The sequence below is a fragment of the Melanerpes formicivorus genome, unplaced genomic scaffold (genome assembly GCF_026170545.1).
Source record: "Melanerpes formicivorus ecotype bairdi unplaced genomic scaffold, bMelFor1.0.p_v2 SCAF_43, whole genome shotgun sequence".
Classification (NCBI taxonomy): domain Eukaryota; kingdom Metazoa; phylum Chordata; class Aves; order Piciformes; family Picidae; genus Melanerpes; species Melanerpes formicivorus.
In genome coordinates this window covers 4,648,796-4,672,153 of record NW_027142395.1, presented here as the reverse complement: position 1 = coordinate 4,672,153, position 23,358 = coordinate 4,648,796, and the positions used below count along the sequence as shown (strand labels likewise).

Below are 23,358 nucleotides of genomic sequence, written 5' to 3'. Positions count from 1 at the left end.
CTTGCTGAGGTCCAGGTAGACTACATCAACAGGCCTCCCCACATCCACCAGGTGGGTCACCTGATCGTAGAAGGAGATCAGGTTGGTCAGGCAGGACCTAACCTTCCTAAATCCATGCTGGCTGGGCCTGATCCCTTGGCCATCCTGGAAGTGCTGTGTGATTGCACTCAGGATGACCTGTTCCATGATCTTGCCTGGCACTGAGGTCAGGCTGACAGGCCTGTAATTCCCTGGCTCATCCAACCGGCCCTTCTTGTGGATGGGCACCACGTTGGCCAGCTTCCAGTCCTCTGGGGCCTCGCCAGTGAGCCAGGACTGCTGGAAAATTATGGAGAGTGGCTTGGCGAGCTCATCTGCCAGCTCTCTCAGCACCCTAGGCTGAATCCCATCTGGTCCCATGGACTTGTGGGGATCCAAGCTGCTAAGGAGAATTCCAACCACCTTCTCATGGAACATAGGGGAACTGTGCTGCTCCCTGGCTCCTTCTGCCAGCTCTGCAGGCCAGCTGTCAGGAAGACATTCTGTCCTTCTAGTAAAAATTGAGGCAAAGAAGGTGTTAAGTATCTCTGCCTTTTCCTCATCCTTTGTTACAATGTTCCCCTCCGTGTCCACCAAGGAGTGGAGGTTGTCCTTTCCCTTCCTCTTACTATTAATGTATTTATAGAAGGACTTTTTGTTGTCCTTCACAGTAGAGGCCAGTTTGAGCTCCAAGTGTGCTTTTGCCTCCCTAATTCTCTTCCTACACCACCTAGCAACATCCTTAAACATTCTGTGGGTTGCCTCCCCTCTCTTCCAAAGGTGATACACCCTCTTTTTTTCCCTCAGTTCCATTAAAAGTTCATGAACCATCCAGGCTGGCCGTCTGCCCCGGCGGCTCATCTTCTGGCACATTGCCACAGCCTGTCCCTGAGCCTTCAACAATTCTTCATTGAAGTAGGTCCAGCTCTCCTGGACCCCTTTGTTTTTAAGGGCTTTATCCCAAGGAACCCTCTGAATTAGTTCCTTGAGTAACCCGAAGTCTGCCCTCCGGAAGTCCAGAGTGGAGGTCTTCTTGCCGCCCCTCTTGGCTTGACCAAAAACCGAGAATTCAATTATCTCGTGGTCACTGGACCCCAAACACCCTCCAACCACCACATCACCCACCAGCCCTTCCCTGTTGGTGAAGAGGAGGTCAAGCATAGCCTTGCCCCTGGTAGGCTCTCGCAGCACCTGGGATAAGAAGCTGTCCTCCGTGCATTCTAAGAACCTTCTAGACTGTCTCCTCTCTGCTGTGTTGAGATCCCAGCAGATGTCAGGCAGGTTGAAGTTGCCCATGAGAACAAGGTCCGGAGATCTTGAGACAGCCCTAAGCTGCCTATAGAATGCTTCATCAACATCTTCCTCCTGGTTGGGTGGTCTATAACAGACTCCAACCAGGGTGTCTGCCCTGCTGGTCTTCCCTCTAATTCTTACCCACAAGCATTCAACCCGCTCATCCCTAATCTCCGTCTCAGGGTCATCTAGTGCCTTCCTGATGTACAGGGCCACCCCTCCACCCCTTCTTCCTCGCCTGTCTCTCCTAGGAATGGCAACATTAAATAAGTCTGTGAACAGTTACTCCATTCTTTTTTAAATGTTTGTTTCTACAGGTCCATGAGTTAAGGTTAAAGGATATTTCAGGGTTTAATTTTAAATGTAGTCCATGTAATATGGATACAAGGGAAAAATTTAATGTGCTCAGGTCTATTTATTAACTCTGTGGCCTGATTTTTTTTTTTTTTTTAATACTGTTATTACTATTTCAAATATTAGATCTGGGTTTAATTATTCAATTAAAAGCTTTGCTTAATGTATATTTCATGTCCCATGTCTAACAGTGAAAAAGAATGCTGAGATATTATTGGCTATTTCCAGGTTTTAAAAAAAAAAGATTAATTATGTAGAAGATTTAAAAAAAAATCATCAAAAGCAATTCTTATCCTTATTTTTCAGGTAAAACCCACAGTTGTTTTGTAATTCTGTTTTTCAGTTTCCATAGCTAGACGCGTCCAAGACCCATTAGCTGAGTTAGTGAAAATCGAGCCCAAGCATATAGGAGTTGGCATGTATCAGGTAAGATAATATGTCTCATTTAAGTAACCTGTCATGCTATAGAGCAACACCAAAATGCTGCTTTGTAATTGCCAACTGTTTATGTCTCCTTTACAAGACATTTGTAGAGCTGATAGAATAAATACCTAGGGGCCATAAACTACTTCTTTTTTTTTAATCACCACTTTTAACAATTGCGATTGTGACTATAATGGCTGTAGCCAGATGTATGGTCTATTAAAAACATCAGATCAGACAGGTAACCTGATCTGTAAAGCTTTTTCCTTTTTTTGCACTGTTGCAGCAGTGGGGTTTAACTTTTTGTGTAAAGTACAATGAGATATTGATCCTCCATTTTGAAGCCATTAATTTGTACTGTTGGGTGCATTCCTTCTTAGGAGTTTGTAATAAAAACATTTGTTTTAAAGGTTTTCATTTACTAAAGCTGAATTGGAAAATGTTTGACAACTCTTATTTTTATAGGTTTTTGTAGGTTATTTCTGAGAGCTAGTATTTACCTTCAAAGTGTTTTTATAAAGTGAAGGGTATTGAAAAGTGGTGTGTAAGTTACTATCATTTTACAGCATATTGACATCCATTCAGGAACATAATATTGATGTGCTTAAGTCTCACCAAATAGTTAAAAAGAAAAGAAAATTCATCATGTGCTTTTTCTCTGTATTTTTGAAAATGTAGAATATGAGTAAATGTGAAAGGCTGAAACAAAATTCAGAACAGAAAGCACAGAACTGTCTGGATCTGTTCTTTCAGGTTAGCCTGTGAGAGTTAATGGGGTAGAAGGCAATTAGCAGCCTAGAATCCCTTACTGCCCCTGGTAAAGATGACATTACAAAGAAAGATGCTATGGAAATTATCAAAGAAGTGCTTGTTTTGTTTTTGAAGAACTGTGGTCAACATTTCAGTTGGTTAAAGTATTGCATAGCGTGGCTTTTGCAAGCCCTGCATGTTTTGCCACAGGCTGTCAAACATACTTGTGTTGGTTGCTAACTGCAATACTTAGTGGTGTAACATATAATTATTCTTTCAGTATGATCTATGCCATAGTTTTTTGAGGAAAATTAGATTGCAAGCCTGAAATACTGTAGATTTCATAACATATGTATCCAGATTTCAATAAAAATGTGCTCCAGTGATGACAGCTAATAAATCAGGGGCTGGTCATCTGGCAAAAGGAAGAACTTCAATCTGAAGCATAGTTGGTTTCCTAATTTGTGGAGAGCCGTTGCTTTTATCAACATAATGACAAGTGATACAGATTTTTGTTGGTCCTTGCTTTAAGGAAATAAAGTATTTAGCAAAAAAATAATAATCTTGAAATCCTATTTCAACACTGAGAAGTAGGTTGTGGGATTTTTTTAAAAGTTACTTAAAAAAATCTAAACTGGAGCATTTTACTATTTGAACTATTCTGTAAATTCTTTAAGAATTAAGAGCTCTCATCTCTGTGGCTAGAAGTTACTGTTTTGAATTCTCACTGTCTGCTTATGGTCTGCGTGCACATTGTACCAGCATACATCTGAAGCAAAAAGGCACAGTGTTGGTGGTGGTTGTATGTTATTGTGAGATGAATGTTGCAATGAATGTACTGCCTCAATGACTGAGGCTGGTGTCATTTACTTTTGCAGTGAAATAGAGCATGGGGTAACCACCATGTTATAGGCCCATTCAGAGAAACTTTGTGGTCCACCACAGGTCTTTTGCAAGTAAATGTTCAACTGTGTTATTTATTATTAGAATAAACTTTATTATTAGAATAAACCAAACCAGGTTGGAAGAGACCTTCAAGATCATTGTGTCCAACCCATCAACCAATCCAACCCACCCAAACAGCTAACCCATGACACCAAGTACCCCATCAAGTCTCCTCCTGAACACCTTCAATGACGGCGACTCCACCACCTCCCCGGGCAACCCATTCCATAGCGCAATCACTCTTTCTGTATAGAACTTCTTCCTAACATCCAACCTGAACCTCCCCTGGCACAGCCTGAGACTGTGTCCTCTTGTTCTGGTACTGGGTGCCTGGGAGAAGAGACCATCATCCGCCTGTCTACAACCTCCCTTCAGGTAGTTGTAGGGAGCAAGAAGGTCATGCCCAAACTGGTTACGTGAAAAAAATCAGAGAAATAATTCCTAAAATCCTGGTAGAGGTAGACCTCAGAAATTGTGCGTTTCCAGCTTGTCTGTACTTTACATCTCATCATGATTTAAATGAACCCTCTGACAAAGGTACACCTTCTGTTGGAATTCTTTAGTATCACCAGAGAAGCTGTAAAATGCTTGTTCAAAGACATCAACATTTCTGAGGTATTAGAGCTTTATGTGACACTACTGAAAGCAAATTTGAAAGAAAAGTCAGAAACTCTGCTGCCCTTTGTGTGTGGGAGCTCTCTCATGGTATTGGAAGGGAAGAAGGTAGAAGAGGAATTAACCTGTTGCAACCGGTCGTCTGTCAGAGGGAGCAGTCACTTGCTGGCACGTCGAGAGGGCAGGCATGGGAAAAGCTGTTGCGTTGTTCAGGGAGTTCCAGAGTAACAGATGTTATAATCCCTCAGATAAAGAACATATCAAGTACTGAATTTTTATATCATTATCCAAGGTAATTTGAAAGATTTTATTGTATTTTGATTAATAACTGGATTTTTCTTGTAATTAATTTTGAGAATAAAATAGGCAATGTCCAGGCTGCGTCAAAAATTTAACAGGGTTTTTTCTAGAAGCAGTTACTTTCTTAACCCACTGTAACTGTAATCTAGCATTTAGATATGACCTCTCCTTTTGTAAACACCCTGAAATTGGTATTTAAGAATCTCACAAGTCCAGGTTTTGGCATTTCTGTCCTAAAGGACAGACAGCAATTAGTCCTGCAATTAGACAGAGGCAGTCTGAGACCGTACACTGGTGCCAGTGCCTGTGGAAGCACAAGCAGGATAGCAGTTTCTTGAGGGATGGTTGCACACACTATTGTGTGTTGATCAAAACGTAAGCTTCCCCAGTCCTTTCCTGGTGTTGATAATGGCAGTGAGATGTCCTGGGTTGGCAAAAGTGGGAGGGAGAGGGGAGAAGCAGCACATAGCCTGTGGGAGGAGCGGAGCTGGGGCTACTGCTTCTGCAACAGCCTAAGTTTTGATTGACTTGAGATGTAGCCTCTCTATCAGTTTAAGATAGCCAGAGGTCCCAAACTACTCTACTTGAAAGGCAATGGCAGACACAATAATTTCTCTGTCTTTTCTGGGATCTGGGATTTTTTTTTCTCAGAGGTTGAAGTGAGAGTCTGGTGTGGCAGAGCCTGCTTGAGGAAGCCTGTGGCTTTTGTAATTGAACTACAGCACAGGAATGTTTTATGCTCATCTGAGTGACCCTGCTGGGCAGGAGCTGCTGCTGTGCTATCAGTAATGACAGTAGAGCAGGGAGGTGGAGTAGTCATGTATTAAATCTGCTGCTCACAATATGAGCTTTCTTAATGTTCATAGGTCATAGGACTTGACAACCTCAGAGGTGTATTCCAGCCTCAATAATTCTGTGATTCTGTGAAACTCTGTGGAGTGTGTCTGCGCTTCCTCCCAACAATACTATGTGAAGGGAATGCATCGTTTGTAGTCACTGTTTCCATGGGATTTTGGATCCCTTTTGCTTGGCCTCTTCGGTACTTCATACTCATGTTTGTGAGAATACTGCTATTTTCTAGGGTTTTTTGCTGCATATTTTCCAAGAAAATCTGTTCATACTTTGGGTATGGAAATACAAGTTTCAGGTAGCAAAATATCTCTGTAAACTTGTTTTAGATGACAAAAGAGATTGAAACTTGTACTTGACTGCCTGCTTTTATTTTCATTCCAAGTTATGATTCCACTGTTGAGAAAATCGGGTCTGTCAGTGAAAAATAAACAGGCTCCAGTTCTCCTAACAGGTATTTCCTTAAACAGAGAGAAGAACAACCTGGCTTACTAGGATGCCTCTCAAACTAAATTCCAGTTGCCTAAAGGTCCTTGTCTTCCTTAATCTTTATCTCATTAGGAAAATTGTTCATTCCTCCCAGACAGGAACCTAGCCAAAATTAATTTATCACCTTCAGACCATATTACTGTGATTTTTTTTCTGAAGATGATGCCCAGACTCTGCCAGAATATATTTGCCTTGCCACCTCCCCATGCCAGTTCAAAAATAAATTCCTACTAGGGAAGAAGTGGTTAGTACTATACTTTAATATGCTGTAAACTGAATTTTGGCTGATGAATTACCACTGCTGTTGTAATGATCTTGGAAGTTGTAGATAAGAGCTGAGGACAAAGCTGCTTTACAAAGATTGTGGTTAAATAATTGACTTCCAGAGCAAAGAAAACAAATTAAAAGCTTAAAAAGATGCTTAAAGAACAAGAAAAAATTCCTTCCTCTCAAATAGAAATCAAACTTTTCATATGAGAATGAAACAGCTCTAGCATAGGTATTTGGTCCACCAGTCCCTATCAAGTAAGCTTAAGTAAAGGGGGAATTAAATTAATAAACTTCTAAAGAGATAAAATTTGAGTATATATTGTAAGACAGAGAAGTAATGCTAGGAGATTGTGTTAAATTTGATTGGTCTTTTGCTGTTCATTTAATGTGCAAAATTACTGCATACTGGTGGATCTCAAACTGACCTGTGCTTTGTGTCTGATCTTGAGAAAGCAACATCTTATTTGGTCTTTATAAATTTTGAGGGGAAAAAAACCTAGTTTTTTCATGATATATTTTTGTACATCTTCATTGTTTGATGTATTTTGAAAATTAACATCCCCAAAGGATGCAAGAGATAACATATGTAGTTTTCTAAACTCTGAAGTGGGAGAGTACTTGATTCCAGAGACAGCTGGAACATTTTGTGTCAAATAAATAGAATTTGTAAACAATACTAGCAACTCCAGGGGAAAATATCAGTAAGCAGATTCTTGGTTTATTTTGGGTATATTGCTGGATGGTCCTGGTCAAAGGAGAGTTTCATACATTTGAGAATGCCTTTTCTGTCCCTCTCAGTCTTCCTTTTCCCTGTGTTGTTCTCATTATTGAAGTGTGTTAGTTGTGGACTGGTTTGTTGTAGGACATTTTATTATCACAGTTGCAATTTGAAGTGTATTTTATGCTTGGTTCCCTCACCCCCCCAAAACACACCCACAATACCAACAAAACAAAAACAAACCACCAAAACCAAAACCAAAAAGATGGGTATGTTTTACTGAATGACAATGTAACTTCATGGAACACTTTAAATCAGACATGCTTTCTTCCTAGTTGTACCAGTTCTGTCTTAATTATGGCATTGCAGATACAAACCACTCAAAAATGCTAACCAACTATTTAGTAGTGAGGCATGTCACTGAAGTCGTTCCTGCTGAAAGGAAGGGGTATTTTTGTTTCTCCTAGGATGTTTCCTGCTGTTACAGGCCATCCCTGCATGGACTTTCCTTCCCTGCCTCAGTGCCAAACTATACTCATGCTGATGAGGGTAAACTAGTGGGCAGCGATGGAAGGTTGTTACTGGCCTCTCCTACATGTGGATGAAGCTACATACAGCCCTTTTAGTTTGTTGCATGCTTTAATCATCTTCTCCCTCAAAAGAAGTCTTTCTCAACCTCCAGTAGGAGCCTGTGTGACAGGATGGGTATTAGAAAGGTGAACCTCAATTTTGACAGTAGTATCATTTAAACTTTTATTACTCTTCTGAATGCCAATAATGCTAATTATTTACTTGGGGCAAACTGACTTTATGTTTAATGCTTAATAGTTACTAAGACTGGAGGTGAACTATAGCAACATTTTAGAAATACAAGGATCAAAGGGACCTCAATGGTATAAGTACAAGAGTAAGATCAGATATAGCCTGGTACAACTGTGGGGTGAACAAGCCTGTGCATTATTTCTATTATTTGTTGTCTTTCCTACAAGAAAAACTGGCTTGACCCTTGCATCTCAGGTGAGGGGTTTTGTCAGCATGTTCTTACAAAACCCTAGGAAAGATAACTTGGTAGCTTTGTTTGCTAAGTGATTCTGAAGCTAAGTGATTCTGGATCTTTAGATTGATTTCTTTTCTTTCTAAACCTTTATTTTGGGTAAAGTAAATGTTGTATTGTTTCTCTAATAGTGGAAACTGTAAAATTAGTGTTTAAATAAAAAGCTGCTAATAAAAAGAAAGATGTAAAGTGGTAAGTGACTGCAAACAAGAGTTGTCCTAATCTGAACACTGGCCATCACAGTCTTTTATGGTGAGGTTGATGGAGCATTGGCTCAGGCTGCCCAGAGAGGTTGTGGAGTCTCCTTCTCTGGAAACTTTCAAAACCTGCCTGTATGCCTTCCTGTGCAGCCTGCCCTAGGTGATCCTGCTTTGGCAGGGGGGTTGGACTCAGTGATCTCTGCATAGCTTCCAACCCCTAATATTCTGTGATTCTGTAGTTTTCCTTAAAACAGCTGCAAGTTTTTGTGGCAAAATATAAGGTTGTATCTTTCTTTTGGTTATATATCCTTTGTGTAGCATGCTTTTGTTTGATAACACAGAGCAGAGCACAGGAGCTAACGATTTTTTTTCCTTTTCAGTCAGAAATGTTCATTTTTCACTGAGTGTTTTAGAACTTTATTTCATGCCTTTTTATTGGTTAGTTTACCCATAGAGTACATGAGTAGTCAGGTGTGTTAGCTTGGATAGCATGGGAGAATCACTCATTTATGATGTCAGAATAAGATGACATAGAATGTGCAATAGTATGTTTTTTAAATCTCTCAGGTATGATTGTCAAAACAACCTCAAACTTGAACTTGCTTTGTTAAGCTCATTAACAAATTTGTGGGGGATTGCAACTTAGCTTTTTCTGATTAAGGCAGTGTTATGTTTTGCTAGGTAAGCAGTGCTTTACATTGCATGTTTCACATTACCTCCTCTGGAAATTTGGAACGTTATTTGCTGGTCAGAATTGCAGATTGCAGATTTCAACACCCAGTTGAACAGCCTGTCTGCAAAACACTTGAGCATTCCTTCTGTGTTACTACCATGAATTTGTATATACAGTTAGGTATGGAATGAGTCTCCTATGTTAGAATTACAGTCTTATGAGTTGGCTTATGTTTCTATACACTTCAATTGAAGTGGTTGCATAAAGAGAACCTTTGCTTAAATCCTGTCAAAGAATACCAGTGCTCACGTCTGTGTATCTCACAGTAATCAGACTGCTTATTAATGAATGTATGTCACTTGTTTTTAGCAGTGAATGGCAACAGGTTATTTAATTACAAGCATACCTTGAGTTGAAAACACTTAAAATATGAAATGGACTGGTAGATTGGGGTCTGACTGAAACTCTGAGGTATCATAAGAGTTATTCTTATATTAAAGAAATTCCTAACTAGCACATATGTTGTCATTACTATAAATTAAAAAAAAACCTGGCCAAATTCTGGGCACCTTCTGCATTGCATCTCATCTGAACGAACTCACTGGGACTTCAAAGACAGGGATACATGGGATAGTATTTCACCATGCTATTTAATCTGCTCCTCAACAAAGGAAACTTAACCTTTTCTGTGAACCTATAGTCCCTTTTTCATAGACTATTGTCACAGAATGTTTTTCCAGCACCTTGTGGGTAATTGCTTGCTTTGAAATTAGTGGGAAATGGGGAGAACTTGGAGTTTTAAGGTGTACAAAAACTTCTTGAGGGATGGAGTGTGATGGTTTTACCTATAGAATAGTAAAAGCAGGCAAGAAAAAGGGTCATGCCAGAAGGGAAACGGTATTTCAGAGACAGGCAGTGGATATGTAGGCTGGTGAATGTGTTTGTGCTTACTGCAGGATTTCTACCACCACCAGCTTATCCTTAATTGTAGTGTGGTCAAGTAAAAATCCTATGTGGTTTTGCCCTACACCATTTTTAGGGTGAATGATGTGCCTTTCATTTGAAAAAGTAAAACTCGGTGAGCAAAGCTGTCTGTCATCCATGGGAACATAAATCTTTGCAGACAGCTTTGTCAGGAAGAGGTAATCACCCCATAATGTTTTCTGGATGCTTTCCCACCCCAGTAAAGTAGGTGTGCAAAACTTAAGATTCCTTTCAAAATAAGTTACACCTCTGATAACTTTGCGCAATGTAATCTTCAGCAGGATTTACTGGCTGCTGGGGGTGGTTTATATCCCGTAGTTTGGCCAGAAGTCTCTTTGGTTGTGTCTACCTGTTCTCTGACTGGCAAAGAGAAATCAACTGTCCTGTCAGCAGTAAACCTGTTCTCTGACTGGCAAAGAGAAATCAACTGTCCTGTCAGCAGTAAACCTTTGCTAGTCTGTTATGACCAATTAAAACAAAGGGATATAGGAAGAAGATAACCATTGTGTGGTTAATGATTTTAGTTAGTGTACTGTGTATATTTCATTACCTCCAAGAAGATGTGCCAGCATGCTGAGGTGTGATGTTGCCCCTTTAAGGAAATGTGTGCATGTGTATTTGCAAAGAGTGAAAAGCACAGCGGTATTACTGCATCTGCATATGTCACTCATGGAGCTGCCCGTGGAAGACAGCATCTCTTTTCACTGCTGTCACCAAACATGCTCTGTAGACACCATTTGAAAACTTGTCAGAGATGTGCCTTTGTAAGCCACCTTAACTGCAGGTAAATTTTAGACATTACCGCAAATAATCCCCCTCTTTCTTTGCTGCTATTTAGTATTACAGAGTTGGTATCTGCATAGGTGGGTCTTTATAGAGCTGCTGACGGTTTAGCAAAAGTAGGGAAACTTCAGAAGTGTTAGATACTGAGGCGGGATGATCTAAGGGTGTTGACAGGAAACAGCTGCTGAACAGATTTGCCCTCTCTTGTCAGTTTGTTTCTGATTGCTTAATTACCAGTTCTTTTGGCAGAAGTTTGTTAGGAGGTTGGGTTTTTTCACCATATGACAACAGATGATGCAAATTCCTGTGATTTGTGCTCTGACTGGATTAAAATTATATGTTACTGTTCACAAAAACTAGGTGTAAATGCTGTTAATTTCCAGACGACCACAAAACCAGCAGGCAGGAACTCCTGAGCGGAATTGCCCAGCTATAGGGAACCCTCTGTGCAAGCCTGTTTAATATTACTGTTTGACTTTTTTTCTCTCTTTTATTTTTTTCTTCCTCCCTCCCTCTTTCCATAAATGTACTTGGAGAGAGCAAGGCAGATTTAAACTCTTTTGAGAGAGACTGTTCTGACATGGGAGCCAAATGGCAAGAGCAGTAAAATAGAAGTTTGTGAGGCTGGGATCCTGCCAATAGGTGTGATATGCCTTCTCTCTGCATCAGTTTGGAAACACTTGTTAGATTACAAGCTGAAACAGAAAAGAAGATAATAAAGTCTGTCATTCAAAAAGTATTTTGATTGAATAGCTTCTGAAATGTGTGAGGGGATTTTGTTTTCTATTTACATTTCAAGAGTTTGGAAGTGAAAATACACAATTTTAACCTTGAAAAATTGTTCTGCTCCATTCACCTTGATTTTTAATTACATTTTCATTCATTAAGTTCTTTACTTTTTTATAAACATTCTTTAAAATGCTACAGTAAAAGCCAGAGAGCGAGCTGCAGATTGCTCTTGGCATAACCTGGAATATCTGTGATGTGGTATTTGTGTTCATAGAACTTGTGCTTCATGCTCAAACATTTATCTTTCATGTGAAGTAAGTTAATCTCTAAGACTCTGTGTTGTGCATTCTAGTCAGATTTTAATGTAAATATTATAATGATAAAATTGATTAAACTATGACCACAGTAAAAGCGTGTCTTCAGCGTCCACAAAGTCAGGTAAAAGTGGCAGTGGAGATGTGAACACTTGCTGTGTATGTGTATGTGGGGTCAATTTAAACATCATTAATGTAAATATTATTTGTTAGTGGAGTTCTGTAGTCACCACTTGCTGTGCAGCGGTCATCTGTTGCATCTGTTGTTTTGGTTTCATGAATTAACAGTATATTCATTTGACTCATAGGGAAGCATACTAATATTTTGGTACTTTTGAGTGATTCCTTGTGAGTTCATAGCACAGCAGCTGTTGACCTAATATCTGAAAATCTGGAAACAGCAATAGATTTCTATTCACCCTCAGCAGGAGACCATAGGTGGCAATTAAATTCTCATGATATTTTGAATTCATAAATGCTCTGCTAATCTGTATAGCCCTAGTGATATATATATTATATAAGAACTTGATCTGTTTTGCAGTGAAATACATAAAATAATTGTTCTTACTTGGTTTGAACGGATACCGAATTACCGAACACTGCAAGGACTTTCACAGGTTCACTTGAGCTATGGCTTTATTTTTCTTGGTAACTGTTCTGTATAAAAAGTAAGTGATGTGGTGTTAGTGTAGAGATTTGTTTAAATATTGAATATGTGGTCAAATTTTTCCTCCCTTCCTTAAAGTAATATGAACTTAAAGTAGGATGAATTTAAGTTAGTATTGCTGTTCCTCACAACCATTCTGTGACACTTATGTCACTCAATAGATATCACTGAAAATTGTAGCCTCTTTTCACTAAGAGGTAATATAACACACAAGATTTCTCTGTTCTGTAATTTGCCGCTTTCTAGATTCTTATCTTGCTAATAACACTTTTGCTAACAAACAAGTTTGAAAAAAAATTATTTTAGAGACTAAAATTATGTTTCGCTAGGTAGTGATTAATATCTGTAGCCTTTAGTTTCATATCAGGAACACAAATATACACTTTTTTCTGTGTCAGTCATTGTCTAAGATTTCATCTTTGTTCTGCTTTCCATTACATACCATGAATTATATACCATATAATTTAATCGCTACTCCAAACAGAAATTAAATGTGCCCTAATCCAGAGTTACGTTGTTTGCTTTTACAACTGTAAGTCATAAGTAATTAATTTTCCTTGGAAAATTAATTCACTTACCATTCCCAGTAGCATCATATGTTGACACAGGGTTACAGATAGTTTAATATTTTTGTTCAGCATATTGGCCTCAACTTTGGAAGACCTTAATGCAAAACAAATTCAAATTTACTCAACTGTGTATAATTCAGTGTAATTTAAAGTGAATGTTGTCTTTATTGCTGTCAACCAGCTGATGATGATGATTCTAAAATTATGTTCAATCGTCCAGTACACACTATGGACAGATGTGAGTTTCACATCAGAAACTTGGATATCATGGCCACGGGAATGCCATAGTAGTAGAAAAATTTAGCACCTCAGAGAATCTAACTATACATTAGAAGATTTGGGCTGGAGTTAGTTTTCTTTCAACGTGCCTTATGTTGCGTGGGACAGTAGAAGGTGATTCCTGTTGTACTCAGAAATTTATGAGCTAATTTAATGTGAAAACATTATTTTGGTTTTTATATTGTCATGTAGAGAAAGGCAGCACAGACACCTGTGTGGGTGGCCCTGCTGCCCACAGCTGACTGTCCTTCAGAGATGGCATGGAGTAGTGTGGGCCAGAATGCTTCTGGAATGAGGAGGACCTCTTTTCTTTATTTTTTTTTTCTCTCTGTCCTTTTTTTTTTTTTTTTTTCTTCTTTTCCCTGCAGCTCCATAAAACATGGTGTTTATTACTTTGGTTTATTTTTATTTATTTAAGTCTCCCAACTGAAACTCCAGTGATGCAGTGTTCTGGTTCAGACAAGCAAGGCTTATTTTATAAACGTCCCTTTGTGCATTGGTGGCTGCATTGTGCCTGAATGCGAGGGGTTGGTAAGAGTGGTGTTTAGTTTAGATTTTTGGAGGTGGAAAGTAGAAATTGACATCTAATTCCAGTGTAAAGTTACTGCTAGATCAAGCATAAAAGTATTACTGCATTAGCAATCACAGTAAGAGAGTAAACTATGAGTCCTTTGACAATACACAGTCATATGGCAGACTTATGTAAAATAGAGCAGTGGATGGAAGAAAATACTGTGTGGGTGCTTTTTTCCCCACAACACTAAAGTATTCTACTAATGGAATTGGATCCTACTAATAATGACAGTACAGGTAAATTCATCTGTAAATAGCAGTATTATGTGTAAATAAATATTATCACACATCTTTCATGCAATCTTTTTTACATATATGCATGTGTAGGCAACAACTCTGCCATAAAATTCAGTACCTGTTACTTTCAAATTCAATATTTTGAATTTTGTGTTTCTACATATGTCACTGTGTGTATCTTTTAATATAACAGGTCCCAGTAGGTATTGTTAGCTGTTTCATTATTATGGCTGATTACTTTCAAAAGGCTTCGCTATGAACTGAGTTTGTCCACATACTTCTCCTTGGCAGTCACATGCGATATTAAAGCTGCGTGCTACCTACTGCACCCAGCTGTTCATATCTTCCTTACCAGGGCCATCAGCTTTAACAGAGCACATTAAACTGAGCCTGCAGAAGTTCCTTTCTGCATGTTTACCTACTCTGTGATATGATGTAGTTTCCATCTCAGGTAAATGAGAAACAAGCACCAGCTCTGTCCTTTTCCTACTGTTTTTGCAGGAGCTTGTGCTGATTACACATACAAGCAGCAGGCTCAGGACACAGGGTATCAATATTCTCCTTTCAGTTACTCTTCTGTGGTACTGTTATCTATGTAATGTATGTTAAAAATGTTGTGTATGAGAAGTCTGCTAGCCAACCAAAAGCTGTTCTTACAAGTTTCTTGGCAGTTGGAGTTCACATTTCTTTTGGGAATATTCCCATTCATTTTATGATGACAGTGATTGTCTAAATTCACAAGAAAAATGAAGTTAAAATAATTATTGTTTAAAAAAAATCTGCAGAAACTATTTCTTGAAGCAAAATTTATATTTTGAGCTTGACTGTAGTTTTGGATTGGATAATTCAAAGTTGGCAGTAAGTCTGAAAAAAACATTGAGCTGTGAAGTAAAAGAAGAAAAAGCCCAAGAAGCATGAACAAATGCATACAGTGTCTCCTAATGTAAGTGCTTAGCTCTTTGCAGGCCACCAAGAAGTCTACAGTGATTGACATGCATTCTGGCAAGGCTACCCCCTCCCCCCAACAACAGCGTTGAAGTCAGTCAAAGTCTATAGACAAAGCTGAGTGAATACCAGTTTCCCCAGTACAGGGGCTATTTTTTCAGGAAGTCTAACTCAAACCAGATGTTTTGCTTAGGCCTAGAGTTTGTTGCTGCCAAGCATCTCATCAGAGGTCAGAGTTCTGGGCTCAGGGCCCTGCAAGAATTCTTTCACAAATTGCTATTCGGTGAGGTTTTAATCCTAATGGAAAGAATAATGTGCTTGTAAAATCTGCAGTTATTACAAACACAGTATACATATTGTGGACTTCAAATGACTACATATTTCATTCCCATAAACAGGGAATGCAGATGAATGCAGTGTGTAATAGTTTTAGACATTCAAACTTAAACCAGTATATAGTTTATACTATTGTTAACCATTTGCATTCTTAACACTCCTGTAAAATGAATAGTAATCTTGACTAACAACTGGCAGCTTGGAAAATAACAAACACAGAAAGCTCCCAATAAACCAACAAAACAAAACCAAAGAAAACCAACCAAAAAACAAACCCCCTCAAAAAAAAAAAAAAAAGGCAACCAAAACCTCTAGCATGTTTTGACTTATAAGCTGCTTCCTGAAGTAAATAGGAAACCTTATGCTTTTGAGAATGTTCAAAACCCTATTCTGCTTGCTAAGGCACAGTTTGTTTCTTTCTTCCTTTCCCTGTTTTGGTGTTTGGTTGATTTTTTTTTTTTTCCCCCCTCCCTGTCTCAGTTTTTAAATAGCTTGGTAGCAACATTTTATGGTTGGGTTAATCATATATCACATATTTCTTCATACAGCTGATTATTAATCCCCAAAGCCTTGGAGCAGACTGTATATACAGCAGCTTATTTAAGAACTAGTGATGGAAAATCTCACTATATTTTTGTTGTCATCTTGGGAGAATTATTGATAAACTTCTGTCATTCTAATGCAGTGGAGTTTGAAAGTTAAAAAAAATTCATGGGTGGCTTTGATAGGGTGCTGTAAAAATGCAGCTGATATGGGATGAAGACTGAGATTTTGGATATCAGAAATCAATATCTGCCACAGAAAATAGTGCTATAGTGTGAAACTGGATGATGTATCTGACGGTACAGTGAGTCTGCAGTGATGAAGAGTTGCATAGCATCTTAGTTTTCAGCGCACACTGCTGAAGAATCCTGTTCTTTTCAGTTTGGATAACTCTTCAGGCTTTTAATTTGTAAAAACGTTAGATTGCATTTAATATAACTGTGCTGCTTCATCTCATTCTAATTGGTGAATTTTACACAACTCATAAATACGTTCTCATTTTGGTGAAAAAAATGCATAACATAAGAGAAAGGTCATGTCACTCAGAATAATTTTATCCTGTTTATGTGACAATCATAGTCAGTGATAGCCATGCTGGGAAGGAGGTAAGTATGTGTAAGGCACTACATACATGTTAATACCCTAAACCTACAGGCTTGCTGAGGTGTTCAACTACTGTACAGCTTATTGCTTTTTTAATTACGGTTTTTAATAAGACTAATTAATGCACGTTGATGCTGCAGTACAAATGCTAACTTTTGGGGGGCAGGGGCATGGGGGAAAAATCTTTTATGTACTTTTCAACACTGCGATAACTGTTCAGTAAGCCTCACTGTAGGCTAAACTTGTTTCATAGCATTGAATGCAGAGACTTGTAGAATAAGTCACTGCTACCTCAGTCATATTATTGAATAAAAAATTGATGAAGCTGGTATTTGGACAACAAACTCACTTGCAGAGACAGTGCATTTTTCAGAGTAGAAAAATTACTTTGTTCCTGCTGTATTGTTTAGAAAGGAGAATGTACTCAGAGTGATATTGGTAAACTTCCTTTCCATTATAGTGCACATTTGTATAAATAGTTCTTTTCCCTTAGTTTATTGAGTAGACATGACTTACATTTGGATGTACAGAACTGAATTAGGAAACTCGAGTTCTCTCAGTGGGCAGGTTATAAATTTTACCTTTGTTCCACTAGAATCTGCGTTTTGATTGGCTACAACTGTTTATTTATTTAATACACCCCTAAACTCCTATACAGATATGCTATGTTTATTGCAAGTGGGATGATATTGGTGCAAACTGCTGCCTCAATGTGAGAAAGTGAATATTAAACATGAATTGAAATTCATATGTACAAGATCATAATTCACATGCAACAAGAAGTGGAGACAAACTGCAATCTTAGAAGAGAAGTTTTTTCATATTAATGAATTTCCATTTGCCAATAATTCTGTCATTTGTAACTTGAATCATTCATCACCCCTGCAAATGGTTCTTTCAAGATGTTATTTGCAATTTTGTCTTGTGTTTTCATCCTTGATGTTGTGAAAATGACCGTCTACTGTTACAGGAATGAAAAGAGATCTCATTCAAACATCTTTTGTGTTTCCACTTTCAGTGAAAAATGTTTTTCAAACCTGCAGCTGGTTATTTCTGCAGGAGTTCCCACTTATATTCAGGTTTGATTGACATTTTGAAATGGCAGCTTTTCATGAAAAGCTGTTAACTTGTAGAATTTGGTTATGGTACTAAGACAGACTGACTTTGTTCTACTGTTGGGGCCTGTCCAACCTAAACAGAACCCTGCATCTGAATTTAATAGTGCTACTCAGCACAGGGAGCACAAGGTTTTTTTCTTCTTTTTTTCTTCTTTCTTTATTTCTCCTCTGTGGTGTGGGTTTTGGTTGTTTTTTGTTTTTAACACTGGTGCTTCTGATGTGTTTCTGAACCTGACCTGATAGGTACTCATCCTGAGATCTTCTCTGTCAGTGATTGGATTAATTGGTATTCTCCTTCTTTCTGACTCTCCTGTGCTGGCAGGTTGTGCTAAGATGCACTTTCATAATCTGAGCAATGAAATATTTTTTTCATTTTAAATGATGAAAATGAGAGGAAAACTTTTTGTAATTACCATTAAGTACTATAGTGTCTGTCTTAAGTGGCTATCTGCAGGCTTTACTACTATTCATTTTTGAAGTTTCGGGCATGAGGGCAAGCTTATGATATTAACAATTTTTCTGAGCAGTAACTACTCATAATTTCTAGCAAAAAAGAGAAAGCAGTGCATAACAATAATTCTGCCCTCATCTTTACTAAGTTGGTCTTTAATATTATGCTGGAATGTCAGAGCAGGAAAGGGGGACATCAGGGAAAATCAATTGCCCTCCCTGTTTCTTGACAGCCTTCTAAATAAAGATATGTAAGTACCCACATATTAAGTGAGAAGGAAGAAGAGCATTTTTAACTTTGAAGCAGATTATTATTTACATAAGGGATTAAAAAAAAAAAAAAACAACAGAAAAGTAGAGATTCAAGCATCCCGATACTCATGATTGATGATATCTACCATTGCTCTACTGGAGTGTGAGGAGTAAACCTTTAAAATTATCTAGAAAGTGAATGTTTTTCCAGATGTCCCTTCTGCCATTTTCCAAATATAGAAATGAAGTTTTGAGTACCAATTAGAAGATAAATGTTATGATGATGAACAAATGTTGGCAATTCTGTCCCATAATTTTGAATGAATGCTTCTGAGCTTCATGTGAACTTTCAAAGTGAAAGCAGAAGCATCCTAGTTGCCACCCAGACATTACTTTTAAAGATTAATACATGCCACTGCTATTCCTCCAAGCAAAGACAGGATACATGGGTGCAAGCTTTTTGGTAAACCCTTATGGTCATTGTGAAATACTAGACCAATTGAATTAAATGGCAAACTGCCCACTGACTTGAAGTGGAGACAAGATTTTGCCCTTTAACACTATCAGGCCCTAAGGGCAAGCAGATTTCATTCTTAAACAGACCAAACACATCAGTGTTTCAAAGTAAGGCTGAGCTGCTGTGAAGTTTGACCCAAACTACACAAAATGCGGAGGGCAGCACAGGTGCCTTGAACTAGAAGTACAAGGGGTACAGATAAATGGCTGCTGTCCTGTTGGATGCAGTGGAAGGTGGTTGCCATTTTGAAATGTGGTCTTCCGTGTCATTTTCTGTAGGAAAGCATAATTTTCATGTGTTATCGATTGCAAATCAATATTCTGTTTAAAAATGGGTAGGAGAATACAAAGAGTGACTAGTCAATGTACTGCTGCTTCACACTGTTCCCATGCAGAGTAAAACAAGTGGGATTTTCTGTCCCAGAAATAGGAGTGAACATTTCAAATGTGTGATTTATTTTTACATACGCAGTAGTAACTTTTTCTGCTATTCCTGCTATAGCATCCTGAGGTAAACGTTAAAAATTTTGTCTACATGGTCTCCCTGGTTTTGAACAAGGAATCTGTTAAACAGAATTTTTTATCAGTAAATTAATGACTGAAACACTTGGATTACAAAAATAAAACTTGAAAGGGAAATACTGTTTCAGCCAGGTGAGCATACATTTAGGGTCTTCAACCTCTTTTGTATTATAAGAGTAAATATAATACTTGCAGTAGTGTAAGTACTGTATAGTATTCCAGAGCAAAACAAAAATTCTTGGGAAGTTGGACTTCTACCACATTTATCTAGGCAAAAGAATTAAGCCTCCTTACAACATTCTTTCAAATTCCCTATTTTAAGCTTTCTTCTGTTTTATGGGGCTTTGGAAATTTTTGTTTGATTTGCTGGTGGGTTTGGGGGGGGTTGTTTTGTTGTTTGTTTTTTGAGATTTTTTTTCGTTGCTTGTTACAGTATCACAGTATAACTTAGGCTGGAAAGGACCTCGAGGATCATCAAGTCCAACCTATCAACACAGACCCCATGACTAGTCCATGGCACCAAGTGCCACGTCCAATCCCCTCTTGAACGCCTCCAGGGACGGTGACTCAACCACCTCCCTGGGCAGCCCATTCCAATGACGAATGACTCGCTCGGTGAAGAACTTCCTCCTCACCTCGAGTCTAAACCTCCCCTGGTGCAGCTTGAGACTGTGTCCTCTTGCTCTGGTGCTGGTTGCCTGGGAGAAGAGACCAACCCCTTCCCGGCTACAACCACCCTTCAGGTAGTTGTGGAGGGCAATGAGGTCTCCCCTGAGCCTCCTCTTCTCCAGGCTAAACAACCCCAGCTCCCTCAGCCTCTCCTCATAGGCCTTGTGTTCAAGGCCTCTCACCAGCCTTGTTGCCCTTCTCTGGACACGTTCAAGTGTTTCGATGTCCTTCTTAAACTGAGGGGCCCAGAACTGGACACAGGACTCAAGGTGCGGCCTAACCAAAGCAGAGTACAGGGGCACAATGACTTCCCTGCTCCTGCTGGCCACACTATTCCTAATGCAGGCCAGGATGCCATTGGCCCTCTTGGCCACCTGGGCACACTGCTGGCTCATATTCAGGTGGCTGTCGATCAGCACCCCCAGGTCCCTCTCTGTTTGGGAGCTCTCCAGCCACTCTGACCCCAGCCTGTAGCTCTGCATGGGATTGCCGTAGCCAAAGTGCAGCACTCGGCACTTGGACTTGTTGAATGACATCCCATTGGACTCTGCCCATCTGTCCAGTCGGTCGAGGTCCCTCTGCAGAGCCTTTCTACCCTCTAACTGACTAACATCGACTGACTTGACCCCCTCATCCAGATCATCAATGAAGATGTTAAAGAGGATGGGGCCCAGCACTGATCCCTGGGGGACGCCACTGGTGACTGGCCGCCAGCTGGATGTGGCACCATTCACCACCACTCTCTGGGCTCGGCCCTCCAGCCAGTTCCTAACCCAGCACAGAGTGTTGCGGTCCAAGCCTCGAGCTGACAGCTTAGCCAGCAGTTTGCTGTGGGGGACGGTGTCAAAGGCCTTGCTGAAGTCCAGGTAGACCACATCAACAGGCCTCCCCACGTCCACCAGACGGGTCACCTGATCATAGAAGGAGATCAGGTTGGAGAGGCAGGACCTGCCCTTCCTAAATCCATGTTGGCTGGACCCGAGCCCTTGGCCATCCTTCAGGTGCACAGTTATTGCCGCCAGGATAATCTGCTCCATCACTTTCCCTGGCACTGAGGTCAGGCTGACTGGCCTGGAGTTTCCAGGTTCCTCCATGCGACCTTTCTTAATGGATGGGAACCACACTGGCCAGTTTCCAGTCACCTGGGACCTCACCGGTGAGCCAGGACTGGAGGAAAATGATGGAGAGCAGCTTGGCGAGCTCATCTGCCAGCTCTCTCAGCACCCTAGGATGGATCCCATCCGGTCCCATGGACTTGTGAGTGTCCAAGTGGCTCAGCAGGTCCCGAACTAATTCCTCATGGAATTAGCTCCCTGACCCCATCACCCAGCTCAGGAGGCCACTCATCCTGAACTCCTCCTGCCTTGCTGTTAAACATTGAGGCAAAGAAGGTGTTCAGGACCTCAGCCTTTTCCTCATCTTCAGTCACAGTGTTCCCCTCCAGGTCCAATAAGGAGTGCAGGTTCTTCTTGTCCTTCTTTTTAGTGTTAATGTATTTGTAAAAATGCTTTTTATTATCTTTCACAGAGGTGGCCAGCTTCAGTTCCAACTGGGCCTTTGCCTCCCTAATTTTATTCCTACATAATCTAACAACTTCCTTGAACATACCTCGAGAAGCCTTCCCCTCCTTCCAAAGGTGATACAGCCTCTTTTTTCCCCTTAATTCCTCCAGGAGCTGCTTGCTCATCCAGGCTGGTCGCCTTCCCTGCCGGCTTGCCTTTTGGCACATGGGAACTGCCAATTCCTGTGCCTTCAAGAGCTCCTCTTTGAAGTAGGTCCAACCATCCTGGACCCCTTGGTTCATGAGGGCTGGTACCCAGGGGACTTTACAAATAAGTTTCTTAAATAGGCTGAAGTTTGCCCTTCGGAAGTCCAAGGTGAAGGTTCTGTTGGTGCTCCTCCCTATCTCCCTGCATATTGAAAACTTCACTATCTCGTGGTCACTGCACCCTAGGCAGCCTCCCACGATCACGTCTCCCACCAGCCCTTCCCTATTGGAGAACAGCAGGTCAAGCAGAGCCTGTCCCCTGGTAGTCTTGCTTAACAGCTGTGTCAGGAAGCAGTCCTCCATTCGCTCCAGGAATCTTCTGGATTGCCTCCTCTCTGCTGAATTAAGTTCCCAGCAGATATCTGGGAGGTTGAAGTCGTTGACAAGAACAAGATCTGATGATCTTGAGATGTCCTCCAGCTGCTTGTAGAACAATTCATCAGCCTCCTCATCCTGATTGGGTGGTCTGTAACAGATTCCAATCAGGATGTCAGATTTGTTAGGCTGCCCTCTGATTTTAACCCACAGGCTCTCAACTCCCTCATCTTCCACCTCAAGTTGTGTGGCAGAGAGTGACTCCCTAATATACAGAGCCACCCCTCCTCCTCTTCTCCCTCGCCTGTCTCTCCTAAAGAGCCTGTAACCCCCCATTGTAGCACTCCAATCGTGGGTGTTGTCCCACCGTGTTTCTGAGATGGCGACTATATCATAGTCGCCCTGATGGATCAGGACCTCCAGCTCCTCTTGCTTATTGCCCAGGCTGCGTGCATTGGTGTACATACATCGCAGCTGGGTTCCTGACTTCTCAACTAACCCTACCTTGTGCCCTACTCTTTCCTCTGCAGAGGGACCGATTGCCTCACCCACCCCCTTCAGACCTAGTTTAAAGCCCTCCTAATGAGCCCTGCCAACTCCAGTGCCAGGACCCTCTTACCCCTTCTAGATAGATGCACCCCATCAGGATCCAGCAGGTCAGGTGCAGTGAAAGTTGTCCCATGGTCATAGAACCCAAAGTTCTGCCGCTGGCACCATCCCCTGAGCCAATTGTTGATGGTGTGGGTTCTCCCATTCCTCTCAGTGTACACCCCTGCCACTGAGGGAACTGAGCAGAACACCACTTGAGCTCCTGCCCCATCAATCAATTGTCCAAGGGCCCTGAATTCCTTCTTAATTGCCCTGGTGCCCTTCCTGTCAATCTCATCACTCCCAGCCTGTATCACCAGCAGAGGGTAATAGTCAGTGGGCTGGATTAATTTAGGGAGTCTCCTTGCAATGTCCCTATCCCGCACCCCGGGTAGGGAGCAGACCTCCCTGTGGGATGGGTCGGGACGACATGGGTCCCTCAGTACCCCCCAGGAGAGCGTCCCCAACAACTATAACCCTTCTCCTTTTCTTTGTGGAGCTGGTCGTTATAGCTGGTGGGGACCGCTTGGCCTTAGGCTCCCCTCTGGATGCCTGCTCCTCAGCCTCAGCCCTCTCATCCCCACCGCCCTCAGCCTGCAGGGCCTCATACTTATTATGCAAGGGCAGCGGAGGAGGAGAAGAGGATC

The 23,358-nt window shown here is 40.7% G+C and overlaps 1 protein-coding gene across 6 annotated transcripts in view; it reads left to right on the top strand.

Moving 5' to 3' along the window:
• Positions 1-23,358, top strand: part of SRBD1 (S1 RNA binding domain 1) — a 157,397-nt gene that overhangs the window by 91,059 nt on the left and 42,980 nt on the right. For all 6 annotated transcript variants that reach the window (XM_068158879.1, XM_068158877.1, XM_068158883.1 and 3 more), the window contains one exon: positions 2,009-2,091. In XM_068158879.1, the coding sequence (XP_068014980.1) occupies positions 2,009-2,091 (83 nt within the window). The remainder of the gene's footprint in view (positions 1-2,008; positions 2,092-23,358) is intronic.